General features: G+C 46.3%; 1 protein-coding gene and 1 long non-coding RNA gene across 2 annotated transcripts in view; one reads left to right on the forward strand and one right to left on the reverse strand.

Annotated features, from left to right (window-relative positions):
* LOC115314840 overlaps nucleotides 1-26,427 on the reverse strand; it is a 45,587-nt gene that overhangs the window by 13,051 nt on the left and 6,109 nt on the right. Inside the window, exons 2-4 of the mRNA XM_040210277.1 lie at nucleotides 24,390-24,490; nucleotides 23,600-23,791; nucleotides 23,242-23,326 (exon numbers count right to left, since the gene is read on the reverse strand). Coding sequence (XP_040066211.1) covers nucleotides 23,242-23,326; nucleotides 23,600-23,791; nucleotides 24,390-24,490 — 378 coding nt within the window. The remainder of the gene's footprint in view (nucleotides 1-23,241; nucleotides 23,327-23,599; nucleotides 23,792-24,389; nucleotides 24,491-26,427) is intronic.
* On the forward strand, nucleotides 6,900-14,379 carry LOC120839886. The gene is made up of 4 exons (XR_005715423.3): nucleotides 6,900-6,934; nucleotides 7,215-7,257; nucleotides 7,348-7,505; nucleotides 14,003-14,379. It is a non-coding gene; the product is annotated as an uncharacterized LOC120839886 (long non-coding RNA).

A 26,427-nucleotide genomic window follows, 5' to 3' on the forward strand; every position in this document is an offset into this window, starting at 1 on the left:
GACCAAAACCGAGTCTCTGACTCAACTCTAGTCTCAGATCTTGAGACAGTAACCGAGGAGGCTCACTGGCGGTCTCAGAGTAAACAAAATGTCGGACGTGGCCAAACGACACCGGCTCCAAACAATCTTCGCCGCATGAATGCACTCCGCGGCACCGTCGGACCGTGTTTTCCAGGACCGATTTCGCCCCCTCGACACCTTCGACGTTTCTGAAGAGGTTTCGGTTTCGCCTTCGCCGCGACGGCAACATGCGCATCACCGGAGTCTTGGAGGTAAGAAAATAGTCTTATTTCTAACGTTCCTCTTCGACTATATGTTACATTTATTAAGCGGCCAGCTGCGAAGTAATTTTGGAGCAATCGAGACTTTTGTTTTCGTCAGTTAAAAGCCCCTTCTGCCAGTCAACATGCAGCGCCGTCATTGCGTCCTCAAAACGTTGTGTAGTGGTCCTTCCCCAAGCTCACTCTATTTTTTATTGTCTTTGGTGTGGCACGGTCTTTCGTATCACGGTGAGTTCCTCATTACGAAAACAGTTTTGAAATAACGAGTTTCACAACTTGTCAGTGGAAACAGCTGGTGGATACTTGAGTGAGTTTTGAAAAGGAGCAGACTCTTCAAAACGGTAGCGAATGACATGTATTGATCATATCTCGCGGCAAGCTTCGTTCTTTTGAGGACTATGTCGGCAATGAAAACTGCTATAGTATTCAACTGAAGGTGTAAACCATGTTTCCTCCTTCGAGTGGTCAACAGCAGCGGAACTCCCCGAACTGCAGCAGAAGTTTTACGTCATGGGCGGCTTTCCGGGCGTCGTGGGAGTCATCGACGTCACCCACGTTCGGATCCAAGGGCCGCCGTGTACGAGGAACTGTTCGTCAACAAGCACTACGGTCACTCTATCAACTTGCAGCTGATTGTGGACGCGCGCTCGAGGATCCTGAATGTGGTGCCATGTGACCCGGAAGCATCCACGATTCCTACGTGCTGTCGCAGAGCAGTGACGGGGAGAACGTCGCGACGGGCGCGTACGGCGGCCTCCTAATAGACCATTGCGGCTACCCGTGCAGGGCGTGGGTGATAGCGCCTTTCCGATCGCCGACTGCGCCAGTGGAGTGTGCGTACAACCATGCTTACGGTACAACACGGTTTGTAATCGAAAGGTAGGTGTTATGGAGAGCTGCTTTCAGAAAAACTGTGTCTGTGAGATGTCTCAGAGCTACCTTTTTCTAAAGCGCAAAGGGCACACTGCGCATTGAATAGCCAGGCTATGAACAAACTGGTTTATGTGCACAGTGTATCCTAAGATAGCCACCATGCCAGGTTGTAGATAAAATTTGATTGTAGACAGACTGCACCGAATGGCAAACAGCAGCAGTATCATGGTGCCTGGCAAAAGAACTGCTGAGTACAGTTGTATCGAGCATCACAATAAGTGGTGTGAAGGGTTCTGTTTGTTGTTGTAACCCCACAGACAATGAGCTGAAACACCCGATCCTGACTTCTCTGTGTCCATGATCCTCACAGGTCCTATTGCCTCAGTTCGCTAGATTTATAGCTTTTGGGTACATCACGCTGTTTTCTGTTCTAAAGGGTGCGGTACGTTCCGAGTATCTTAATTTTGCACCTCCGCCAATGAGCTTTCGACTTTTGCTGGTAAGAAATAATTGCAAACCTAGAAGCGTGTCCATATTAAGAGACACTCTGCGTTTCTTACGCTGTCGGACACAATAATGACGACGTTAATTTTTCTGATGCCAATGTGGGGTCAGCTTTCTGTGGAAATACAGATACAGAGCCAAAGCATACCATTTCGCTGCGTAGCTAAATATAGTTCAACCAAAATAATTTGCTGGGTGTAACTTCACCACTTTAAAAAACAACTCTTATTGTTCTTTTTAGCCTTGTTTCCGAAACGTTGCTATGATATTAGTGAGATTGTGTTAAACATCTTTTTTCTTTTTTAACACCTTTGGGTTTTCTTTGTTTGTTTGCCGCAGGTTTTCTGTAATCCATTACATCATAACTGGGTTGGGAAAAGGCGAAGGCTACGGTCTAAGAAAACCAATCAGCAGGTTGGGAAGAGACACTTGACTCACTAGGTGCGTGCAGTGCTATCAGAGACATAGACGAAAAAGAGAAGAATGCCGCTTTTGGGACAATTTTCAGTTACAGGTTAAGTTTCAGGGGAGGGAAAGCAACTTCCCAAGTTCCTCCTTCCCCACTTCTTCAACTGCTTGGGTTACGCTTTGCCTTTGTCACCGATTGGCTGGAGGGGGCCATATCACTTGCTTTTTGCCAAGTGACGGTGAGACAGTATAGTTTCCTGTTGAACAAACATGGTGTCTTTCTCTTGTGCAATGGGCAGGGGTGTGGATTGAGCTAGGAGCTTTGAGCTCAGGGTCCCTGGGTTCTGCATTGCGAGTTTTTGCTATACAATTTCCGAACTGTGGTACGCCACTGATCCTCCCTAGAGCCAACAGTAATTGAATGCGATCCAAATAGGATTTCGCTTTGCGAACAGTAATTGAATGCGATCCAAATAGGATTTCGCTTTGTGCCGTAGCTTGTCCGTGTTCCTATTTTGGTGTATTGCGCAGACACTGTGATTTTCCAGCACCAGAAGAGTTAATATATCAATAACCTCAAAACTCCAGTGCCGGTGAACTTCACGGCACGGAACTTCACGGCATTCACGGCACGACACAAATACTGAACGCATTGACGCTGCCTGCATGCCACTCGGCGGTGAAGTCTCAAAAAGCCTGTACAAATGCAATGGTGCGGAAGGCAAACATTTTTCTTGAGGTGTGGCCGTGGCAGGTGTCTTTGTGGTTATGATGTTCGCTTTTAATTGGCTGAGTGTGTAAAAGTTGTTGCAACCGTTCTATGAAGCCATCATTTCTTTAGTCTTGCATGCTGCCACACGAAATAATGAAGCGGAAGGTTTGTGCATGCTAGAAACTAAAGGTGGGGGCATTGAAGAGGACTAAGAAAAATTATTTTAATATATTTACAATCCCCCCCCCCTTTCTTTTATGGGCCTTCTTGTTGAGCAGCCTGCCCTAGCAGAGCTAAGATTTTTTTGCACTGATCTCCATAAAAAATAGCCGCAATCTGTGTCTCCCTTGTTGCTTTGTGCTCTGCTTGTGCCATTCTGAGCTCCTCGAGGGCTGTATTTAGCCAAGGAAGGACACATTTTCATTTGAGTGGCATGTTTTCCGCCTGTTGCGCAAACAGGTATTTATAATACTGCCTGTCTGCAGCCTGCAGGTGGTATGCTGGGCCTCCAAGCTGGTTCTGGACAACACGGTCCCGGTCAGCGTAGGCCTGATGGTGGTGGTCGCCCTTCCAACGGCAGCAGTGCTGCCTCAGGCTGAAGGGGCGCCTCATCCTCGTCCAGTTGCCAGTCCAAAGGCTGGTTATCTTTCGTTCCCCGGACTTCGGCATCTTGAGGAAAATGACCCCGGGGGCCACAAAGACCTTGTGGCCGAAGACCCAACCTTCCGGGCCAACCACGTTAGTTGCTGGCCGCACATTGACTGGTGCTTTGCTAACCCTGAGTACAATCCACAATAATGTTTTTAATGTCACCCCTGTATATAGTTCGAGCGCACTCTTATTTGTTTCTCAGGAAATCATTTTGTGTGCATGTGGATCAAGCTCGATCGCTCAGCTCTGAACCGTTGTGGCTCTTGGTTTTGAAAGTAGCTAGGCTTGAGTGGAACCAGTCTACGGTGTAAAAATCGAACCCGGTCGTAGCTGTTGCGGCTATTATTTCTGAAAGTAGCTGGGTTCGTGTAGAGCCAGTCTGCAGTGTGGTTGTCAAGCCCGATCGTAGCTGTTGTGGCTATTAGTTGTGAAAGTCGCTGGGCTCGAATAGAGCCAGTCTATGGTGTGCAGGTCAAGCGCAATCTTAGCTGTTGCATCTATTTTTTGTGAAAATAGCTTGCTTCAATTTGGGCCAGTGCGCAGTGTTGATGCAGGCCACCCGATTTTCTGGTTGCTTGTCCCTGTGCTTCTTTCCAGTGATAAAAAGAATACCATAGCAGGTGTGCTCAGGGTGATACCAAGTTTAGTGAGTATATGCCGGTCGGTGCTTAATAGATGGTACTAGCTTACTGCTGAATATGTGCAAGCAGAGGATGACTTCTTATTAATTGTGTTGCAAAAAAAAATGAGACGTTTACAATTCCCTGTAATGCCGAATAAGAATGCAGCTCTTGAGGGGGGTACGGAGAGGAGGGTATTGTTCGTTTACCTTAAGTGCGCAGAGTGACCGCATTTCTGGGACGTGGATCGAGTGGATTTGGGGATGAAGAAACGACATACAGCTGCCGAGCTGCCACTTTTGTTTATCAGGCGGGAAGAGAGGAGAGAAAATGCAAACAAAAGGGGAACGGCTGCACGACCTTAGCGCTGGATTTATGTCGCCATCCGATAACGGTCCATTACACTACCAACAGGTATGCCCCTCCTCCTCCCCTCCATCCTCCCTCCACCCCTTCCCTCCCCCTCCTTCCTCCCTCATGACCTTCACAAGTGACCTTTCTGACGTCACTCGTGACCCTAGTGACGTCACATGGGATGTCATTATGGGAAACGTCCCAATGTAACGCGCAGTTAGGCCAACACCGACACCACTCACTCCGGAGACGCACGCCTAAGAGCTGCACTCTAAAAGACATTCTTCTTGTGGGCAATGTGCATGTTGCAGGTGCTGTGGAAGCTTGCCGTCAGTATATGTGCTCCGCAGCTGCGAGCTCAGCTATGGCCGCCAGTGAATACTACCTGTAAAATGAGCTAGATGGGTAAAAGCACCTGCACATACATATTTGTGTAACAGACTCTCAGCTTTGTGTTTGCATTCGTTTGACTTGGCATCTCAATACAATGGACCCAAAGAAAATGGGTCCCAAAGGAAATGAGGTCCAAGTGTTGTGTTTGTCGCCTTTGGACCTATGGAGATGTAGAGTTTTCGGCATAAAACATCGAATTCATGTTACTGCTTGCCATGTTGCGGCTTTACTTCATAAGCTTCTAGCCTGTGTATTTTGTGGTGATGGTGCAATGGAAACACAATAACCTTTGTATTGTTTGCATTGCTTAACTCCTTTTTAAAATGTACCTTCTAGCACTTGAGCAGTGTACAAGATTAATTCTTCTATTGATAAGTGCAGTGTTTTTTCATTAAAAAATACCGATTTTGACTTTTAACTGAAATGACATGGCTCAAAGTTTCAGTGTTCTTGAATGTGCACAGATCCTTCTTGCTTTGGAGAGCACTTGCTGGAATGTTTCCTAGAGTGGGCCCAGTATTTAGTATTTGCACACCCAAGATACAGTTATGAAATAAATGTTAGCTTTGCTAGAACCCCCAATCATGTCAACCTCAAAAGGCTAGACTTGTTTGCATCAAATGGCACATACTGCATTCTAGTATCTTTGTAGAAACAGCAGTAACATGACAGCTCACTGGTCCTGTGCCTGTGGAAGACGGCTCTTTTTACATTTTCTTGGGTCATTGGATTTTGTCTGATTGCAGCAAGTGCATTCATTGTTTTGATTTGTTTGTAATAAAAGTTTTCAATCCAGAACTCTTGACAACTTCTATAATTTAGCCAGGAAAATTAGAAGGGATGTTCGAATCCAGAGCTCTTGACTATTACTATAATTTAACCAGGAAAATAAGAAGTAAAAAAAATTGATTGAGCACATAGAATGTGTGCTTCATTTTTATGTGCAGTAAAGACAAATGTATAACAAACTCGCCCTTGTGGAAAGCGTCAACTCTGCAGCTAAAAAATGTTACGTTCTGCAACTTTTTTTTTTTCTAACTTTTTGTCTTGTGCGTAGCATCGGTTGGTCCCGCTAGTTCAGTACGGGCAGTATGTATGATCTCTATGGAACAGATGCCGTGCTTTCTTTTTAGCAACTTTTGTAATCTTGTTAAATTTATCTCGAATTACGCGTTTTTGTTTCTGCATTTCGTACACCAATTGATACTTTTTATCTTTGCACCAAATTACATTCGTCTTTACCTTTCAAGGGACGTACAGTGTTGTTCCTTTTTCTTAGAAAATGCATCGGCACGAACAGACATTTCTGTGGACACCTTTATACGGCGTACGCACTCGACGTCGACGATGGTGGTGACAGACAACGCCCAGAATCGCGGCTTGCTGTCGCTTTTCACGTATAACCACGGTTTGCACGAAAAACACGACGCAGTAATTATGAGACTGTCGTCGTTTGTCGCTGTCCAAAACGATCGCGGCGTAGCAGACGACCCCGTGTCACATCCACGTCCGGATTCTTCGTTTTTCTCCGTTTTCCCAAGATTCCCTCTCGAGGCACCGCTCACTCGGTTGTAGGTACCGGACTCAAGTCCTGACTTGGCTGAGACGGTTCTAATTTCGTTTCGAGCAAGCGGCTCAACCGGCGTCTTACGTTGGGTCTCAGCTGAGACCCAAGATGAGACCGCCTGAGAAAACAAAATGTCGGACGTGTCTACCACCAGCCACTACGCACCGGCTACAAGTCATTTTTAATGGGTGAATGCTTTTGTTGAAGCGAGTTTAGACTGCTTCTACGCCATCAACATCTTCGACAGGGAAGCCTGCCACGACTGTTTCGTTTTCGGTTTGGTGGTTTCGCAATCGCTTGTTTTCCTGTGAGCTCGACTGGTCACCCATGTCCTGATGCAAGTGCTCAGGTAAGAAATAATATCAATAACACCACTATTTTGTTGTGCTGTTTCGTAAAGGCAAATGTGAATAAGTTTGGCATAATTATAACTTACTTTTGCGGTTCAGTTTCTGACACAAATGCAGCGCCATCCATTCAAGAATGAACGGAAAGCACCGGAAAGCAAGACGTAGTACCTAGTCTTATTATTCAGACGATTTTCAACCCGAGGATCACGGAGTTGGCCGAGGTGCAGTTCCGAGGCAATCCTTCCTTTGTAAAATTATGTGTTTCGTGTTTAAAAACAGTCGGAAAAGCAAACAGTTTCTCAAAATATCAGCGTCAACTCCCGACGGACGTCATGTTCCAAAACATTTTGGAAGATAGCGAGTAGCTTGATGCGTTATAGCAGTGTTTATGAACCTTCGCTAGGAATTGTTATGGCGTGGCTACATATATTTGAATCGAAACTGCGCTAGCATTTTTATTGTCTGTCGTGAACGAATCTCAGACATATTTTTCCACTTAAGGTGGTCACCAGCAGCGGAGCTCCTCGGAACCAACGCCGGACAAGTAGGTAGTCCTCTTGGTGGTCGGTCGGCATATGCTCACAGATCGTGAGGTGGTCGCCAAGTGGCAAGGAAGCACCACATGCTATCGCAGAGCTGTATCAGAGACAACTTCGGAGGAGGAACTTCAAACGGGCTCGTCATCGCGGATGGCGATCGGCTACGATGGCCGTGATTGATCGTGCCCTACCGCTGGGTAGACACGCCAGCGGAGTGCGCATACAACCAGGTGCACAGAAAACTGGAAAAAATGTAAGAGTTAGAGGTAAGGGTTGTTTTTGAATTAGTTGAATACAAGTACTAATCATGCTGTCTACAGATATCTCGGGGCCAACTTTTTTAAACAGTTTGATCATACTGTACACGTGCTTGAAATAATGAGGCCGTAACTAACAAAATGTTTTCAGCACTCTTCACGTATAGTCACTGTTAGATCCTGGCTGGTAGATGACGACAGGATAACATTAACTATTTATTAACTCAAGATACAAAGGCTACATGACGACGTGACAGGTTCGTTGGCTGGTGTAGGCCGTTGACTGCGTGCTTCGCATTGTTCCTGCGGTGTGGCGTGGCCTTCTAGGTTTGGCACCTGTTTCCAGATGGTACTACCACTCAATACACAACACTCCTTCCACCGCTTGGGGGGGAGCTCGAGCCCCGTCTCATCTCTTCTGCCTGGCCACATCCATATCTTGCACTGGGCCCATCATTGACATGTGCACTGCGCTGCCTGTATTCGGGTGCTCAGGTGGTTCAGGACGAGCAGCTTGCCGCTGTCCGTGGCTGATGCTGTCTGTTGCAACTCTCGATGCACCGCTCCTACACACTTGGTCGACAGAACGTCGCACGATAGTGCCCTCCTGGGTGCGCGTTTTGTAGAAAACTGGACCCGTCATTTCAACCACTGTCGCCAGTATCCATGAAGGGCCACTGCTGTAGCTGCATATGAATACTGGGTCTTCTGTTCGAAACATTCGTGACTTCGGTTGGGCTCCTTCGCTGGAATTCTCATCAGCTCCCTTCCTCATGCTCTCAGTCAGGTCTGGGTGCAGTCGGTCAAGTATCGTCTTCAACCTCCTGTTCATCAGCATATCCACTGGGCTCTTGCCTGTCATCATGCATGGTGTTACATGCTCCTGTAGCAGAAAACTGGTCAGATGCTGCCCTCGTGTTCCCTTTTACAATACGCTGTAGCGAATCTTTCGTTGTGTGCACCATGCGCTCTGCTTGTCCGTTAGTTGACGGGTGGAAGGGTGCTAACGTGATGTGTCTGATGAGACCGGCTTTCAAGAATGTGCGGAATTCTTCGGAGGTGAACTGAGCCCCATCATCCGAGACCACGGTGCTGGAGTTGCATTCCATGCGTCTACTGAGGCACGAGGAGGTGCAGGCCGTTACTCTTGGCATGCCATGCACTTGATCACATGCTCTTCTATGCTTCTGTCCATCTTGGGCCACCACACATAGCTGCGAGCCAGAGCCTTCATTTGGTCGATGCCAGGATGTCCGACATGGAGGGCCTCCAGCAACACCTTCCTGCCCTCTGGGGGAATTACGACCCTGTTCCCCCAAAGTATACATCCTTTGTGAACTTGCATCTCATGTTGTCGAATCTTGAATGGCTGGAAATTTGCCTCAAGGCCGCCTGGCAGCTAACCCTTCAGAGCCCAGTTGAGAACCCTTCAAACGGTGTTCTTTGCTGTCATTTGTGCGCCGTCCTTGGCGTGGGGCGGTGGATTGGATGTGTTCTCCAGAAACAAAACTTCTAGAGGAGGTGGCACCACAAACTCTGGAATGGTAAGTGAGAGGCAACTAAATGCATCGGCATGTTGTATGTCCTTCCGAGGTCAATGATCCAAACTGTAGTTATAAGCATTCTGTAGGATCGTCCAACGCAACATTCGTGGAGACAAGATGTATGGCATCTGCTTTGCGGGTGTGAACAGTCCCAAAGGTGGTTTGTGGTGTTATGATCTCAAAGGCAATACGTGTAGTCATGGAACTTCTTTACGCTTCCCAGCACTGCAAAGGCTTCTTTGTTGATTTGAACATAGTTTGGCTTGGTAGATGTCAATGTGCGGGAGTAAAATGCGACGGGGACCTCTTTGTCATCTTCCGGTCGACGGCCAAGTACAGCTTTAATGTATGTCTTATGGTGAGGCATCACAAGTGTGCACAAAGGGCTTTGTTTCATTATAATGGTGCAGCACACTTGCTGAGGACAGCAGCTGCTTGCGTTCGTTGAAAACTTGTTCATGAAGAGGCGTCCACTCCCACCGTGCCTCTTTGTCAAGTAGCTGACGTAGTGGCTTGGCCACTGCTGCCTTTTTCGCAGAAAGATGCAATAGAAGTTTAGCAGTCTTAGGAAAGCCTGTAGCTCCTGTTTGCTTGTTGGTACTGGTGCCTCATGAATCGCCTTCACCTTTTCTTTTGTTGGGTGCACACCCGTCTCGTCAATAAGAAATCCCAGGAACTCGGGCTGTGACACTTCAAAATGGCACTTTCCACTTTTTACCGTGAGTCCAGCATCAGCAAGACGGTGCAGGACTTCCTCGAGGTGGCCTGCCAACTCTTCTTTGGTGCTTGCAGCAATTAGAACGTTATCGAATTGTGACACAACCCCGGTGATCCCCTTCAGGAGGTCGTCCATGAAGCTCTGAAAGATCCCTAGAGCAACATTTACTCCAAACCGTAGCCGCTTTACTCGAAATGCTCCTCGATGGATTGTGATCGTTTGTGCCTCCGCCGCTTCCTCATCAACCACCAGCTGCTGGTAAGCTTCTGCCAAATCCAGTTTTTCAAACAGCCTCCCCCCCGAGAGTGATGCCAGGAGGTGCTGTACCATGGGGATCGGGTACGGGTGTTGAGCCAGTGCCTTGTTGAAAGTGCACTTGTAAGCGCCGCATATTCTAATGTTTCCAGTTGCCTTCATGGGCGTCACAATCGGGGTCTCCCACTTTGGTTGCATGACCGGCTCCAAAATGCCTTGTTCAATAAAGCAATCAAGTTCGGCGTCAATTTTAAGCGTGAGCGCAAAGGGCATTTGCTAGGGTTTCATGCGGATTGGCATCATTGTAAAGTCAAGGTGCTGCGATAGTGGGGGTCCCTCAAACTTCTCAATCTTTTACCCAAAAACGCCTTCATACTTTGCAAGCACACCTTCAGTAGACAGCCCTGTGACCTGATTTACCCCTAGCAGCCTGATTCCCAATGGTTTAAACCAGTCCATGCCAAGGAGGGTTGTCCACTGTCCCTGTGTTACTAGCAGTTTCAGGTCTCCTTCGAAACTGCTGTGCTTGACATGGACCTTATACACCCCCTTGATCTGCACCGTATTGCAATGGAAATCTGACTTGCGATTGAAATGGCTCACCCGGTGCAGCATCTTCTTCATGACCTCATTTGTTTGTTCTGGGATGATCGATAACTCTGACCCCTAGTCCACTTCCATCATTGCCGACGTCCGGTGCTTACGTGTCTGCGATGCCTGTGGCGGGGCCAGTTGGTTAGTATCGTACACATCATCAGATTGTGTTTTCAAGTTCAGAACGTTCGCCATGGTTTTGGATCCTCTTGTTCCCATGGCCCGCTCTGCGCTCATTGTTTCATGCGACACACACAGTCGATGCGGCCGATTTTTCTGCATAAGTGACTCTGGGCATCCTTAAATTGACAATACTCCCGTGCGTGAGCTCCTCTGCACCCATTGCAAGGCTTTGTTTTCCCGTGGTATACTGTTTCCTTGTCGGTTGCCTAAGCGTGTTTTCTCCTTCCTCTTAGTCCTGATGTATGGCAACGTTGGTTGCCACAGCTGGTTCTCCTCCCCTCACATCGTGGTGCTTTGAGCCGCCGCTTCAGCTGCCAGCACTTCTTCCTGAGCGATCTTGAACGAGAGTTTTTTTTTTTTTGCGAAAAGTCGAGCTTCAAGAGTTTCATCCCTCAGGTCACACACGAGTAGATCTCACAGTGTTTCCGTGAGATTTGGAAAGTTGCAGTTTTGTGACAACCGCCGTAGTTCCACAATGAATAAGGCCACAGACTTCTCGGGACCCTGATTCCGCCGGTAAAGGCATTCTGGCGTACAATCTCCGACGGTTGGCTGAAGGTCTTCGTTTTGGGAGTTGCCAACGCGAGTAGTGACTGTACTAAGTCAAAAGTGGCAGCTCCGCAAACGCTAAAAAAAATACAGCACGTTTTCTGGTTGGGTTGGTGACATCGTTTGCCTCGAGGTGGAAGTTCAATCTTGCCTCGTAGGCGTCCCACTTCTCCGGAAACGCAGGGTTGAATTCTCCTATCTGTCCCAGCGTCGTCATTTCTTGTCGAGGGTACAAGGGGGGTACCCGAACAAAGGGCGATGTTCACAAACCTTCTCCCTCACCTGCACGTTCCGATGTGGGGCCGTAGAGTGCGGCAGTCTCTATGCAATCTTATCCTCATCACCACATGATAGATCCTGGCCAGTAGGTGATGACCGGATAACATGAACTATTTATTGACTCAAGATACCAAGGCTACGTAATGAAGACATGATAGGTTCACTGGCTGGCGTTGGCCGTTGACTGCGTGCTTTGCATTTTTTCCGCGGTGTGGAGTAATCTTCTAGGATTGCGGTCCGTGTCCCGGATGGTGCCACCACTCTACACACAACAGTCACCATGAACAATCTGTTGAAACTGTGGCTATTGCCAGAAACTTTCGAATAGGACACTGAAGTAAAACTTTTTGTCAGAAAAAATGGGTGATTACAAGCACAGAGACGTCAGAACCATTCAGCAGATGGGGAGGGCGACAGTGGTGGGGGGGAAGGGCAAGTTTTCACCCCTCCCCCATATCTTTTCCATTAAATTTCTGACCTGTCGGGGGGGCAGTCTCCCCCCCTGCCCCCCTATTTCTTTTCGACGCCACTGTACAAGCAGAATGTGATTACAACCATCGTGTCTGTAGTCGACTGTATACTGGTGGTTGAGGCGACGGCCATTTGCAGCGAGAGCTATGGTAAAATGCGCCTGATTCAGCTGTAGCACTTGCTATGTATCGCGGCGATAGTTTCATTGAGTCGCCCCGCAACAGAGTAACCGTCAAAGAAAAGAAAGTCCGAGTGGCAGAGGAGGGCTGCAGCTACACAGTTGGCAGGACTCTTCGTGGCGGTGCATTGACAACACTTTTTAACATATATGTTCACACACTCTTTGCATCAGCCTTGCCTGTTCGTGATAACGATGCCCTTTGCCTTTATCTTCATGATGTAGTTTCCATGTTTTGAGCGCACCTTCGGGGCCTCCTCGCCGAGTACGGGAAGCGTGCCTCGCCGCGAGTTCGGCCAGGCAATGATCAGTCGGCAGTGGCCCCCAAATGCATGCTCGCTGAAACGCTGCCACCGAGACATCGGCCTTTGCGGTCCATGACATATGGATCCTTGCATTGTTTATCAATACTTCACTAACTCATAACTTTACTATGAGTGGCGTCTAGAGCCGCTGGTCAAATAATTGCGGGATTCCAGTTACGCCTTGAACCGCATATTTAAATTTGTTCTTCCGACACAGTAGCCTTTCGCATCAAAACTTTGTCGGTGGCATATTGGAACTTTCTGGTCGTAGCACACTTTACCAACGCCGAAATATCCCGTACGTGCTGGGTGAATGTCGTCATCGTAAGTTTGGCACAGTTTTTCAAGTTTGCATGCGAAAAACCAGGTAGTTTTGTAGAAAATATGGTGCACATCAGTGCATGTCCGGGCAATTTGTGGCATCCTATGCCTTGGTAAGTGCTTCCATGTGGTGGGAAGTCAATCACCAGCATGGTGCGGGGCCCCCGTTTGTTTGCCGTCTGATAAGCAAGTTAGTTGCTTTGTTTTATATGAACCACAGGCAGCCCAAGGAGTTGTGGCTACTTTTCGATACAGTGCAGTCAAACGCACTGAAACGAAACTGTGTGTATGGGCCTTTGCGCCGCGGCACTTCCATTTTGGACCTGCAGTTTGTACTTTCTTTCGTTGTCGTTCCTACTCGGCTTTGACGTCAGTGGATCATAGATGAAGGTTGCTCAAACATAAAAAGGGAGATGAATAGTTAGGTGTTTTGGCTGAATGTGCCTTAAGCAACTTCGACAAAAGGCAGCAAGAAGGGAGATGATTGTAAGGATTGCAAAGCAAAAAAAAGCTTTGATGCTGACTGCATGCCACGTCGGCGGTGACATCGCTCAGGCCTGTACAAATGCAATGGTGCGCAAGGCAAACATTTTTTTTGCGGGTGCGGTCTTTACGCGTGTTTATTACACTAATGACTTTCACTTTTACTTAGCTGAGTGTGTAAAAGTCGTTGCATTTTTTTATGGTGCCATCATTTCTTTAGCTTTTCATGTTGCTAAATGAAATAAATAATGCAGTGGAATTTTTTTGCATACTTGGAACCAACAAGACATTGAAGAGAACTAACCAAAAAAAACTGTTTATTGTATTTACAAAGTAAAGCTAAAACGGCAGTGCCTCTTTGCCAAACTGAAGGCCCCTCCTCCCCTTTAAGGGTCTTGTTGTAGGGCCTTCCCAAGTAACATGAAAATTTTTTCTCCCTGTTCAATATAAAAGTTTGCAGCCTTTTTCATCATTTCGGCAGCCTCGCAGGCTGCCCTTGCTGCCCTTGCCTGCTCTTCCGTCGCCTTCAGTTTGGCAAGGAGGCACTGCCGTTCTAACTTTACGTTCTCGTGTTGTTGCTCCATGATGTCCCTATAAAACTGTTTGTCTGCAGCCCGTGTGCTGGCTGCCGAGCCTGCGGGTGGTGCGCTGGGCCTCCAGACCGGTCGTGAACGAGGTGGTCCCTGCCGGCCCAGTGGTGCCGGTCGCCCTTCAGCAGCAGCTGCTGCCTCAGGCGGTCCCCCTGCCACAGGAGGAGGCCCCTCCCGACGTAGCAGCGCAGCTGCTGCACCAGGCTCCACGGGTGCCTCATCCTCGTCCATCGGCCAGTCCGGAGGCTCGTAGTCCTGTGTTTCTTCGGACTCCGGCACCTCGAGGAATGCGACCCCGGGGTCCACTTCAACTTCGTAGTTCAGGACTCTGTCCTCTCCAACCACCTCGTTAGTGGTTGGCTGCACGCTGACTGGTGCTGTGCTGGCGCTAAGGAAAATACACAAGAATGTCAGTCTTGTCACCCTTGTACATAATTTGAAAACACTCTTATTTGTATTTCATTCTTGCTTTTTGTGTGCATGTGGATCAAGCTCGACTCCTCAGTTCTCGGCCATTGCTGCTATTAGTTGTGAAAGTATGTGGGCTTTAGTAAAGCCAGCCTACAGTGTGCAGGTCAAGCCCGATCTTGGCTGTTGCAGCTATTAGTTGTGAAAGCAGCTGGCTTCATGCAGATCCAATGTGCAGTGTTGATGCCGGCCACATATTTCTGGTTGCTTGTCCCTACAATTCTGTTTTATGTCAAAAAGACTACCATGTTGAGCAGCAGAGGTGCTCAGGGTGATTCCAAATTTAGTGATAGTGTCTACTGGTCGGTTGTACACCATATTTGAACTGACTGCTGAGGATTACTTCTGATTTCTTTTATTTATCAATACTGTTCACCCTTTCAGGGTGGCTTTATTCCAGAAAAGACATTCCTCATGGTATGCAATGTGCATGTTGGAAGTGTTGCAAAAGCTTGACGTCAGCATATGCTCAGCAGCAGTGAACTCAGCTGTGACAGTGAATGCTACCTACAAATGAGCGAGATTTCAGCACACTAATCTCGCACAAATATGTTTATGTAACAGACTGTCTCAGCTTTGTGCCTTTATTCATTTCACTTGCCATCTCAATACAACGGACCTGAAGCAAATGAGGTCCAAGCTTTGTGTTTGTGACCTTTGGGTCTACGTAGCAGTAGAGTTTTCAACATAAAACAATATATTTGTTTTGCTGTTTGTCATAGTTTGGCTTGACTTCATAAAAGTCTAGCCTGTATACGGTAGTCTTGCGATAATTCAAACTCGGATATTATACTTCTGGTTAATTCAAACAAATTTCCTAAGTTTGGTTGTCTCGCTAATGTTCTTAGTGTATCCATATGCCACTTAAACCGAATGCCGTTTTCCTGTAATTCATATTTTTTGTTCTTGCAGCCCTTTTGTTGAGTGTGCTTCTTTCCGAGCACCGGTACACTGCAGAGGGAACACTTATGGAGCTGTTGCTTCTCCGCAATGCACCGGTGCTCGGTGATAAGCGCACTCAACGGGGCTCATGGGGAAATTTCTACAGCAACTTGCGCAGACGCTGTGATCTGGTAGCATGGCATACACCGAGCGCTGGCACATTGCGGAGAAGCAACAGATCCATGGGTGTTCCCTCTGCAGTGCACCGATGCTCGGAAAGAAGTGTACTAAACAAAAGGGCTGAAAGAACAAAAAATATGAATTACAGGACAACGGCATTGAATTTAAGTGGCATAGGCATAGCATGGGCAAGTCACAACGTCCTCACAAGTTGCTATGAAAACTGTGGCGTAGTGCCCGTTTTTATTGTTCCCGTGTCCCCCGTTTAATAGTTCACACTAAACAACTTCTTGACCCGATGAACAAACTGAATTTTGTTTTGAGTTGTCATGTGCTCTTTGAACAGCCCACAACAATGAACATTTTTGAGGGATAAATAAACTTTTGTCTTACATTTCACGAATGTTTCATGTGTAGCATACCTGGTTATGATCAGTAGGCCTATGTAAAGGAAAGCATGAAATATCTTCTGTGTATGTGAAGCCACTCATAAGGCAAATCATATTTTTATCTTGCATCATTATTTAGATAAATTTCTGATAAATCAAGCGAAATTCATGGCTTCCTGCAGTTTGAAATCATGAGAGTATAATGTATTTTGTAATGGTAGTGTAGTAGAAACACAATCCCCTTTGTCTTGTTCGCATTGCATGATACCTTTTTAAGATATACCTTCTACCATTTCAGCAGTGTACCAGCCTAAGTCTGCTGTCATTTTTCTTTCCCAAACTTTCAAGACTCGGCCAACGACGCTTGCAATGTTCAGAAGACTGCGTCGTCCTCCCCATGTACATGTCGGCTCATAATCACCATCATTTTAATCTTGCATCTCACAAGATTAGGTCGTGATCTTACATCATAACATAATCACCATCACAAGATGTGGCATTGCGGGCGTACCTTGCACGGGCTGCAGCCTTTCTGCAGTGCCGTGGCTCTCCTAATCCAATAATTACTATTATTATTATTGTTGTTTATATTATTTTTATGATCATCATTGATCAGCGCAGTGGTCTTTCATTGACATGCCTAGCTCGACTTTAACTTCAGGTAACATGGCTCAAAGTTTTAGAGTTCTTGGATGTGCACGGTTCTTTCTTGCTCTGGAGAGAACACACCAGAACATTTCTTTGAGTGGCCCAGTATTTAGTACTTGCGAACTTCAGATATGATTATGAATACAATATTAGCTTTGCTAGTAGAACCTCCAATCGTGTGAATCTCGAAAGGCTAGACTTCGTACAAATAGCAGTAACATGACAGCTCACTCGTCGGTGTCTACGCCTCCTTCGATACCCAGAAGGTTGGGGCTTGTGGAACCGATGACCGCCAGCACAGCCTCAGCCAGCGGTGTCAGCGTATGGTCGTTGCGCCCTGCGCCTGTGGAAGACAAGGTTCTCTCTATATTTTGTTTGAGCATTAAATTTTATCTGATTGCAGCAAGCACATTCATTGTTTTGATTTGATTGTATTAATAGCTTCATATCTTAATTTCTTCTATAATTTAGCCAAGAAAATGAGAAAGTGGATAAAAAACTTCTTTAGCACACAGAATGTGTGCTTCATTTTTATGTGTAGTAAAAACATATGTATAGTAAACTCACCGGTCGTGGAGTGTGCTTTCTTCGAGAGGGTCAGTTCCGCGCGGCTGCGAGATTTGAGGTTTTGCCACTGCTTTTTGAGTTGCGGCACAGTGCGCAGCGCCGATGGATGCCGCGAATTCATCACGGATGCGATCTCCTGCCACGCTTTTCTTTTAGCAGCTTTTGTAATATTGTTGTTAAATTTGTTCTTAATTATACGTTTTCGTTTCTCGATTTCGTAAACCAATTGAAACTTATCTTCGGACCAATTTGATTTCTTTACCTTGGGAGGCATCCGTGATGGACCGGCAACATCCATGTCTGCGTGCAGCAAACTCAGACGGTCGTCTGCTAACTTAATGATCGAAACCTAATTATCAACTTTTATTGCAAATGCTTCCGAGAAAGTACGTCCAGCGCATTTTTTTTTTCTTAAAAAATTGGGCGTTAAGGACACGCAGGCATTTATGTAGACAACTTTATTCGGCGTACGCACTGGACGTCGACGACGGTGGTGACAGACGATCGCGATACGAAGCAATATGACAGCGTTGGTGCGCACTAAACTCTACCCAAAACCGCGCATCGCTGACTCTTTTTTTTTTTTTCTTTCTTCTATTTTGCACGGAACCACGGTATGTACGAGACATGTGCCGCAGTTTTGCGACTGTCGTCATTTCTCTTTGCCCAAACCGATCGCAGCGTAGCAGAAGCAGACGATCTCTCGCTTGCCGCCTCGCGTCGCCGGCGCTTTCTTATTGGACAGGAGGTCACAACTCGTCACTTCCACGTCCGGAATCTTCGGCCGTGTTCCAAAATTTACTCGGTCTCACTCTAGGGTAAAGGTTTTGTACCTTTGCGATCGAAAACCTACCCGCGTCCGGCATTACTCGATTTTTGTTGTCACGTGACATGATCTGCCAGGGTAACTCGGATCCACTCGAGTAGATTTGGAACGCACCCTCTGTTTTCTCCGGTATTTCTTCAGTTTTCCCTAGATTCCCTCTCTAGGTACTGCTCACTCCGTTCTTGGCGGTCTGGGTGCCAGACTCAAGTCCGGACTTGAGTCAAGACCGCGCCGGAGACCGTGCTGGATCCGTCTTGGTCTCAGTCACGGTCTCAGCCGAGACCGCCAGGCGCCTGAGTCAAGACTTGAGCCAAGACTTGAGTCAAGAGTTTCTAGCAAGCGGCCCCAGATGTATGGGATACACGAATGTCATCACAATGTTTTGGTTTAATGTGCGCATCATCGATTGGAACATGAATTCCGAAATACCCCATGACTTCGCCATGCACGAACGTGTTTCCAAACTCGTTGTAAGGTAGACTGACTTGATGCTAGCTCTGCATGTTGTGTTGTGCCTCAAAACGTCGCACCGTGTCTCTTTTGAAGGTCACAATCGGTTCATTGTCCAATTTCGGCTCAGGCAGCGGTTCATCTCCTCAGCCTGCCAGTGTCAGCGTTGAGAGTGCATTCTCGAAGCTCAGGGTCATATTACCAGGAAAGAAAGAGTGCAGATCAAGGAGGAGGACCTGGGAAAGTACATGTGCGTGTACTATAATAAGATCACATAATCCTGATGTACAGAAGGTGAAGGAAGTTTCATGTTTTTTGGGCATAGGCTTCATATCTGACTTGTTTGTACTTCTGTGTTGTTTTTTTTCCTTGTTTCTTTCACAGTTGCACACATTTGCCAAATAAAGGGTCCATTTCTCTTTCAATGTATCTGTGCCGTTATTCTTTGAGTGATCACAAATATCAGAGCTACGTACAAGGATCATCTGATCCGGTGTCCGTTGGTGTTTATTTTATACTTGCCGAAAAGAAACGATAAACTTTTTGGGCATAGGTATACGCCGAAAAAAAACGAAAATTCAATTTTAAAATAAACACTAAAAAAAGTATGCCGAATTTTGAAAAAAATAGAAACAGAAAACGCGAAACCCTATATATAGCCAATCTGTTGTTTGTTATAAGAAGTACTTTTTACGTGCATTTTTATTTAAATTTTTCGTGAGCTAGATATTGACAATAACTCGCTGTACGTGGGTTCGTTCTAAACGGGCTTCACTGTAGTTTTGGATTCGCTGCGTACGTCATGCTATTGATAAACAACTCCCTATTAAACAAAAGAAAAACAATTGTGGAGGTGGTTCATCCTTAACATTGTGTTGAAATAATCTCCTGGAATTAAAAATGTCAGACTGGTGATTACAGATTGTGTGAACAATATATGAAGACAACAAGTTTAGATGGATATTTTTGAAAACTGCCTCGCACAAGTGAACGTTTGGTGAAAGTTAAATTGTATCACCACAAACCGCGAACGATTTTGCTACTGTACGACGAACTCAAAAGATTTCTGTGTCCTCTCCATCGGCTGGGAGCACCACATCCTGCAATGTAATAGATGGAGGTACAGAACTTATGAAAAACTCCACCTATTACTATAATTTAAAATAATTTTTATTCTCTGGACTGCTATCAATCTCCAGGAAATTGGGACTATCCTTATCAATACCTTGGTATTATGAATATCAAGACATTGATAATAAATCTATACCTTGCAATTTTCAAATGTGAGAAATTCCGCAATTTATTTTCAGGACTGTTTCTTTCAAACCTACACATGTTCCGCACACCACTTGATTCAACTGAAAAGAGGGATGACAACAATAGAGATAGTTTTGGAGCCCAAGAGTTGTTTTGTCGAAGGGTATGCACTTGGGCAAGTTGGTGATCCATATTTCCGAGGGGAAAAGCGCTAAAAACAATGGACACGTAAAAAAAACATTTTGTCACCACACTCACTGCTGCATGGCTTGTTTTTTTTTCCGCTTGTTGATGAACTTAATGAATATAAGTATGGCACTTTCTCTCGCATTTAGGTCGAAAGAGGATAAAAAGATTGAAAAATTCCATGTAAGCAGTATTTGTTCTATTGGCCAGAGCCCTTCATATTTGAAGAATGCATATCCTTTTGCATTCCAGTCACTAGGCACGTTTCGTTCACCTTGGAATACAGCAACCAATAATGCCATTTACATTCAGAAATGGTTCGGTGCAAGACAAGGTCCCAAACAAATACGCCTTGGTTGCGGGCGGAGCAACCGGAGGACACTTGCTAGAATGCTTCCTGTTTCCGCTGCAAGAGGGCGAGCAGTGAGCTGGAGATGTGTAAAGTTCAATGGAGTCGTGAAAAAGCTAATACATTCAAATAAAATAGTATTCATTCAACATAGTGAAAAACAGCATAAAAAAGGCGGGACACAAAGTAGAAGACAGACACAGGGCATACGCTGACTAACAACCGAAGGTTTACTGGAACTTCCACGCGAGCACAGTGACACGCGCAAGTACATGCTCTTCTTTTTCTTTCAACCCAAAAAAGCAAACAAAAAAAAATTGGAAAAATAGTGTGAGAAGACAATAAAAATCTACAGCGGAACAAGAAAATTTTTGGCCTGAATCATGCGATCGCACCACGATTCTAACCATATCGGGAGGTTGTGAAACGTGCAACAAAAAAAATTGTACAATTTTTTATTTTTTTTACAATGGCACGAGAACACAATAAGCTCATGGGCTGTGTTCACACCGCGTTCAGGACACTATAGCAAAGACCTTCACAACTGAGCAATTGTAGTTCCCTGTTTGTCAGATGCACTGACGCGACACTGATGCAGTGATCGTGATCTGGTCTACAGGCAAGTATATGTGCCGCTTCCTTGATCTCTCTCTCCAGCTTGCTCCTCTTGCATCCCACCACCCGGGTGTTGTCCAACGCAGGGGAACACGCCCATACTCCCTCCAGTATATAGGTAAATGTGAAACATGGCCACTGCCGAGCGAGCTGCGTGCACGTGCAGTCACTCGTTCAAACAACGACCAGTCTTTCCCAAGTAGACCCTACCACAGCTCAGCGGAATCTCGTAGACGACCCCCTTGATACAAGGCTCAAACTGCTTGGCATGCCTTGTATCAGAAGAACCATTCCTAGGTTTGGTCCCGCTTGACATCACGCACAGTTTGGACAGCTTGCAGGGGGCCGTGAAGACAACGTCGATGTTGAATTTCGCTCTTACATGCTTCAGATTATGCGAGATTCTGTGAACATAGGGCAGCACCTCAAACTTGTTTAGCCTTTTCCTAGTTGCCATGTCGGGATTTTTCATCTACTTAAGCGGGGATTCAGTCACTCCTCTCACCAGAAAGGAAGAAAAACCCTAAAGTTCCAGGCAAAGTAGCTGACGGTCGAAGTTCTCACGTACGGCGTGGGCACAGGACTTCTGTAAAGCCGAGCAGAGGCATAGGTTGGCGATACCCTATTTTTCTTATTTAGAGTGCCCAGAGTCAAAAGGTTAAAATCGTCTTTTTGGTTCGCGGCAAGCACATCTAACAGATGTGATCGGAACCATTGAAGGACAAACGTAAGCCCAAGAACTGCAAGAAACAATCCGCCAGCAACTCCAGCGTCAAACGTAAGTGGCTCGAGCACCGTTCAAAAACTTGTCAAACAGACCGAGCGACTGAGTCCAGGCGAGTTGTCGAGGGTATGCTAACGAATTCGACCAAGTCATCCACATATCTACAGATCTTAACAACAGGGACATCGGTCAAAGCATGTGAAACAATGCGGTCGAACTTAATAACCGGAACCAACGTCCCTGTTGTTAAGATCTGCACACATGTGGATGACTTGGTCGTATTCGTTAGCATACCCTCTACAACTCGCCTGGACTCATTCACTCAGTCTGTTTGACAAGTTTTTGCACGGTGCTCGAGCCACTTACGTCTCGCGCTAGAGTTGCCGGTGGACTGTTTCTTGCAGTTCTTGGATTTACGTTTGTTCTTCAATGGTTCTGATCACATCTGTTGGATGTGCTCGCCGCAAACCAAAAAGACCATTTTAACTTTTTAACTCGGGGCACTCTAAATTAGTAAAATTGGGTATCGCCAACCTATGCCTTCGCTCGGCTTTACAAAAGTCCTGTGCCCACGCTGCACGTGAGAGCTTCGACCGTCAGCTACTTTGCCTGGAACTTTCGGGTTTTCCTTCCTTCCTGGTGAGAGGATTGGCTGAATCCCTGCTTAAGATGATGAAAAATCCCGACACAGCAACTATTAAAAGGCTAAACAAGTTTGAAGTGCTGCCCTATGTTCACAGAATCTTGCATAATCTGAAGCACGTAAGAGCGAAATTCAACGTCAACGTTGCCTTCACGGCCTCCTGCAAGCTGTCCACTGTGCGTGATGTCAAGCAGGACCAAACCTAAGAATGGTTCTTCTGATACAAGGCATGCCAAGCAGTTTGTGCCTTGTGTCAAGGAGGTCGTCTACGAGATTCCTTTGAGCTGTGGTAGGGTCTACTTTGGAAAGACCGGTCATTGTTTGAACGAGTGACTGCACGTGCAAGCGGCCTCGCTTGGCAGTGGCCACAGTTCACATATACCTATACACGGGAGGGAGTATGGGCGTTCCCCTGCGTTGGACAACACCCGGGTGGTGGGATGCAAGAGGGGCAAGCTGGAGAGAGACATCATGGAAGCGGCACGAATGCTTGCCTGTAGACCAGAACACGATCACTGTATCAGTGTCGCGTCAGTGCAACTGACAAACAGGGAACTACAATTTTTCAATTGTGAACGTCCTTAGTATAGTGTCACACGCAATCCGTAAAGGTAAAAAATGCGTCCTGAAGGCGGTGTGAACACAGTCCATGAGCTTATTGGGTTCCGTGCCATTGTAAAAAAAAAAAAAAGTTCTACAAGTCTTTTTCTATTAATTTTAGGACCATATCGGTGTGTTTCACAACGTCCCAATATGGTCCTAACTGTGGTGCAAATGCATCATTTGGGCCTAAGGTTTTCTTGTGCCGCTGTAGATTTTTCTTCTCTTCTCACATTCTTTTTTCAAATTTTCTTCTTTCTTTATTCACATTTACCTCTGTCGAAAAAAGAATTAGAGCATGTACTTGCACGGGCCGCTGTGCTCGCGTGAAAGTTCCAGTAAACCTTCAATTGCTAGTCAGTGTATGTCCTGTGTCCATCTTCTACTTAGTGTCTAGTATTTTGTTTGCACTGTTTTTCACTATGTCATTCAACCAACCAGCCCAGCAAGCAACCCATTACAATATTTATTCACTCACGCATTTGGTTCCTGTGGTGTCCTCCAGGACGGGGAAATTTCTAATAAGCCCCTTGGCAGCCTCTGCATACAGCTTGTCTGGATACCTGTAGGAAAAAGAGCAGACGAAATTGCTGAGGAACATCAGTTATCATTCACGGAAAAAAAGTGCCAGACATTGGCACTACTGGTGCCCTTGGAACAAACCCGACGGCGCACACAATTTATTCAGGACCACTACCCCTCCCATCACCCAGTGTAACAGGCACTGTCAAGACAAGGAAATCTCGGCGCGCACCAAAACGACCAGTAGAATTCTCTCTAGTTAGTTTTGGGGGCTCTTATAGAAAGAAAGTCAATTCAGCTCAAAATTAACTTACAGATTGTACTGGCATAAATCGTGGTACAACCACTGAATTATGCAATTCCTGGATTTCAGGTTGAGTCCCTTCTTGTGCTTTGCCAATGATTGCTTGATGTCCAGCGGAACTTGGGGGAACCTGTACTCCGACAGGTCCCTCAGCGGAGCTCTCGATGGACCATGTTCTTCCTGATTGACGACATCCATGACCCTAGATATGCCACAATGATGAACATATAAGCCATATTGTCAAAATAGATACCTATACTCGGGGACAACTAAGAATGCAGGACGAGGGAAGAAAGAGAAAGCACACGGAAAGCTGAAGGCAGAGGAGAAACCTCCTCTCCCCTTTGGCCTTCATTGTGCTCTTTCTTTGTCCCCTTGCCATGCGTTCTTGAGTTGTCCCCGAGCAGAATTGGTATATGCACCAATCCAGCTCATAAAAATGCCCCTGAAAGCCTCCACTCAAACATTTTAGCATAAAGGATTAAATCTCATCTGAAATAATTATGTCTGATGGCCTGAAAATTCTAACAAGTATAATTTGTAGCAGAAGTCTATCAACCCGCTTGGAGATGTCTCACACAACCATTGAAAACCCCGACAGCTTCAGAATGTGCACGTGCTGTGCAGAGCATATGAAAACATGTGATAATGTTTCCTTCATAATCCCACCTTCCACTGCTTTTCAGGGGTCAAATATGCCTCTCTTTGGCAAGCTCTTTTAAAACTAGCCCTACCATGAGCATCATGGCTTGAGCAAACTAGACCTCATCGCTTCAGTCTTGGTGAGCATTTTCACCCACCTGAACTGTGCCTCGTCCATCCTGATCTTGATCCGTGCTCTGTTCTCCAGAACAACATCTTCGGTCATGTCGACATCAGTGTCAAAGCCAGCATGGTAAATCTTAAAAACAAATAAATAACCAGCAGCTAATTAGCATGATGGTAAATAAGTTATATTCCATTTGCACAAGTGGGCCCATGGAACTCTTCATCTCTACTCTACAGATCAGTGTTGCGGAATTGCGACTCCGGAGTTGGAGTGATTCCGGAATCATTCCGCATTTTCGCGACCCCGGAATGGAGTGGGGAATGGAATGGCGGTAACGATGAGGTGGATGGAATGGGAATGGAATTAGATGTCATTTGCCCGGAATGGAATGGGAATGGAATGGGCCCGGTTCTTTCTTTATTTTTTTTTTAGGGAAGAGGGTGGGGGGGCTACGTTCAGCTAAACGGAGCCAGTCAGCGAGTCAGTTGCTCAGAAAAGAAAAATGCGCGGGAAACTGCTAGCAATACAAAAAACACGCATCAGAGCAAAGACCAAAGGGGGAGGGGGTGGCGGTGGCGCCTTTCACGGAAGCACAGACGACGGGCTTTACGGGTGTTACACGAGAGCGAAACAAGAAATCAAGCGCCAAGCAAAAGAAACGAAGGAACCGGCAAAGAGAGAAGCCGCCATGCACGGCTCCTCATCGTGCTTCTTGTATTACTTTTTCTTTTTTTGCGACGGCATAGACTCGGAGAATGGACGCGCGCGCACAGACTGAGACCTGGGGGCGACTCATAACTCGTTGACTCGCACGCCGCCGCAGAAAGATGATCAGGTATTGTTTTCTTGTAGTTCGAGGAGCGTTGTTTAGCAGGTGGCCAACCCTGCTGCTTTCCTTTGAAGTGCGAAATCTGGGTTTGCCGAATTCACTTTTCACTTCTCCTCTCGCGCTTTGCTCCAACGCTTGTTTCTTTTTTATATATATATACTGCAATTTTACGTGTAAGTCCGCCTTTTACTTGGTCCTTGTTCCGTTGCCTATTTTCTTTGTTATATGTTTTTCATTCAAGTGGGTTTAGGTTACAAACAAGCTAGCGGATTGCCGCTCATTTCCTTTGACTTGAGCTTCTGCGTACCTTGTTTCACCTTGCGATGGACCGCTGCGGACGCTTTGAGTCACCCCAGGCAGTCCAGCACAGTGAGCTTAGTAAGATCAGAGCTTTTTTGAGGCATTTAGCATTTTTTTTTTGCAATTGTCTATGCATTTGACAATGTCAGCTTTATGCTGCTTATGCCGGAAACATTAGACAATGTAGCTATCAAATGCCAATTTTTACGTTTAGGAATTAGAGGAATGGAATGGGACGATTCAGCCATTCCAGGAGTGGGAATGGGCCCAGTGTCCTCAATCCTAGGCGTTGAAAGGAATTGAATTATCGAAAACTCTAATTCCCGGAATGGAATTGGAATGGAATGGGGGGTGCCCATTCCGCAACACTGCTACAGATGCCACATTTTTGTTGCAGCCTCCTAATCATAAGTGTCCAAAGCAGACAATAACAGCTGCCCTCCTGTTCCCCCTAATCAGCTTAGTTCATCTTCCTCGTAAGCACCATATATTCTACCTTCAATCTTCCAGACTGCAAATTGTTTTCGAATTCTATTCCAATTTATCTCTTCCCTGCACTTTAAAACCTGCCAAACCTACAAGGTTGAAAGCACAACGGTTAATGGTGCTTAAAGGGGCGGTGCAACGATTTTATGATTAAAAGAATTTGCATCTCGTCATTTTTACGTTGTTTATCGTGTCCCGGAGATTAGAGAAAACACCTCCTTCATTAAAAATGTCGCGATTCCGCTGCATAATCGCAAAACAAAAGTCGAGCTTTTTCCCCCACCTGCAGCCCCAAGTGGCAGCCGAAGGAACTACGGCGGAAAGATTACGTGACCTCGCTCGGCTCTAAGCTGCAGCATAACGCCCGCTAATGTCAGCGGAGAGGGGGAGAGGAAGCGTCCTCCGAGATAGCACACGGGAAGCTACACGGCACTCCGAATGACGTCACTGGGAG

The sequence above is a fragment of the Ixodes scapularis genome, unplaced genomic scaffold (assembly GCF_016920785.2).
Source record: "Ixodes scapularis isolate PalLabHiFi unplaced genomic scaffold, ASM1692078v2 PGA_scaffold4__175_contigs__length_147842914, whole genome shotgun sequence".
NCBI classification, from domain to species: domain Eukaryota; kingdom Metazoa; phylum Arthropoda; class Arachnida; order Ixodida; family Ixodidae; genus Ixodes; species Ixodes scapularis.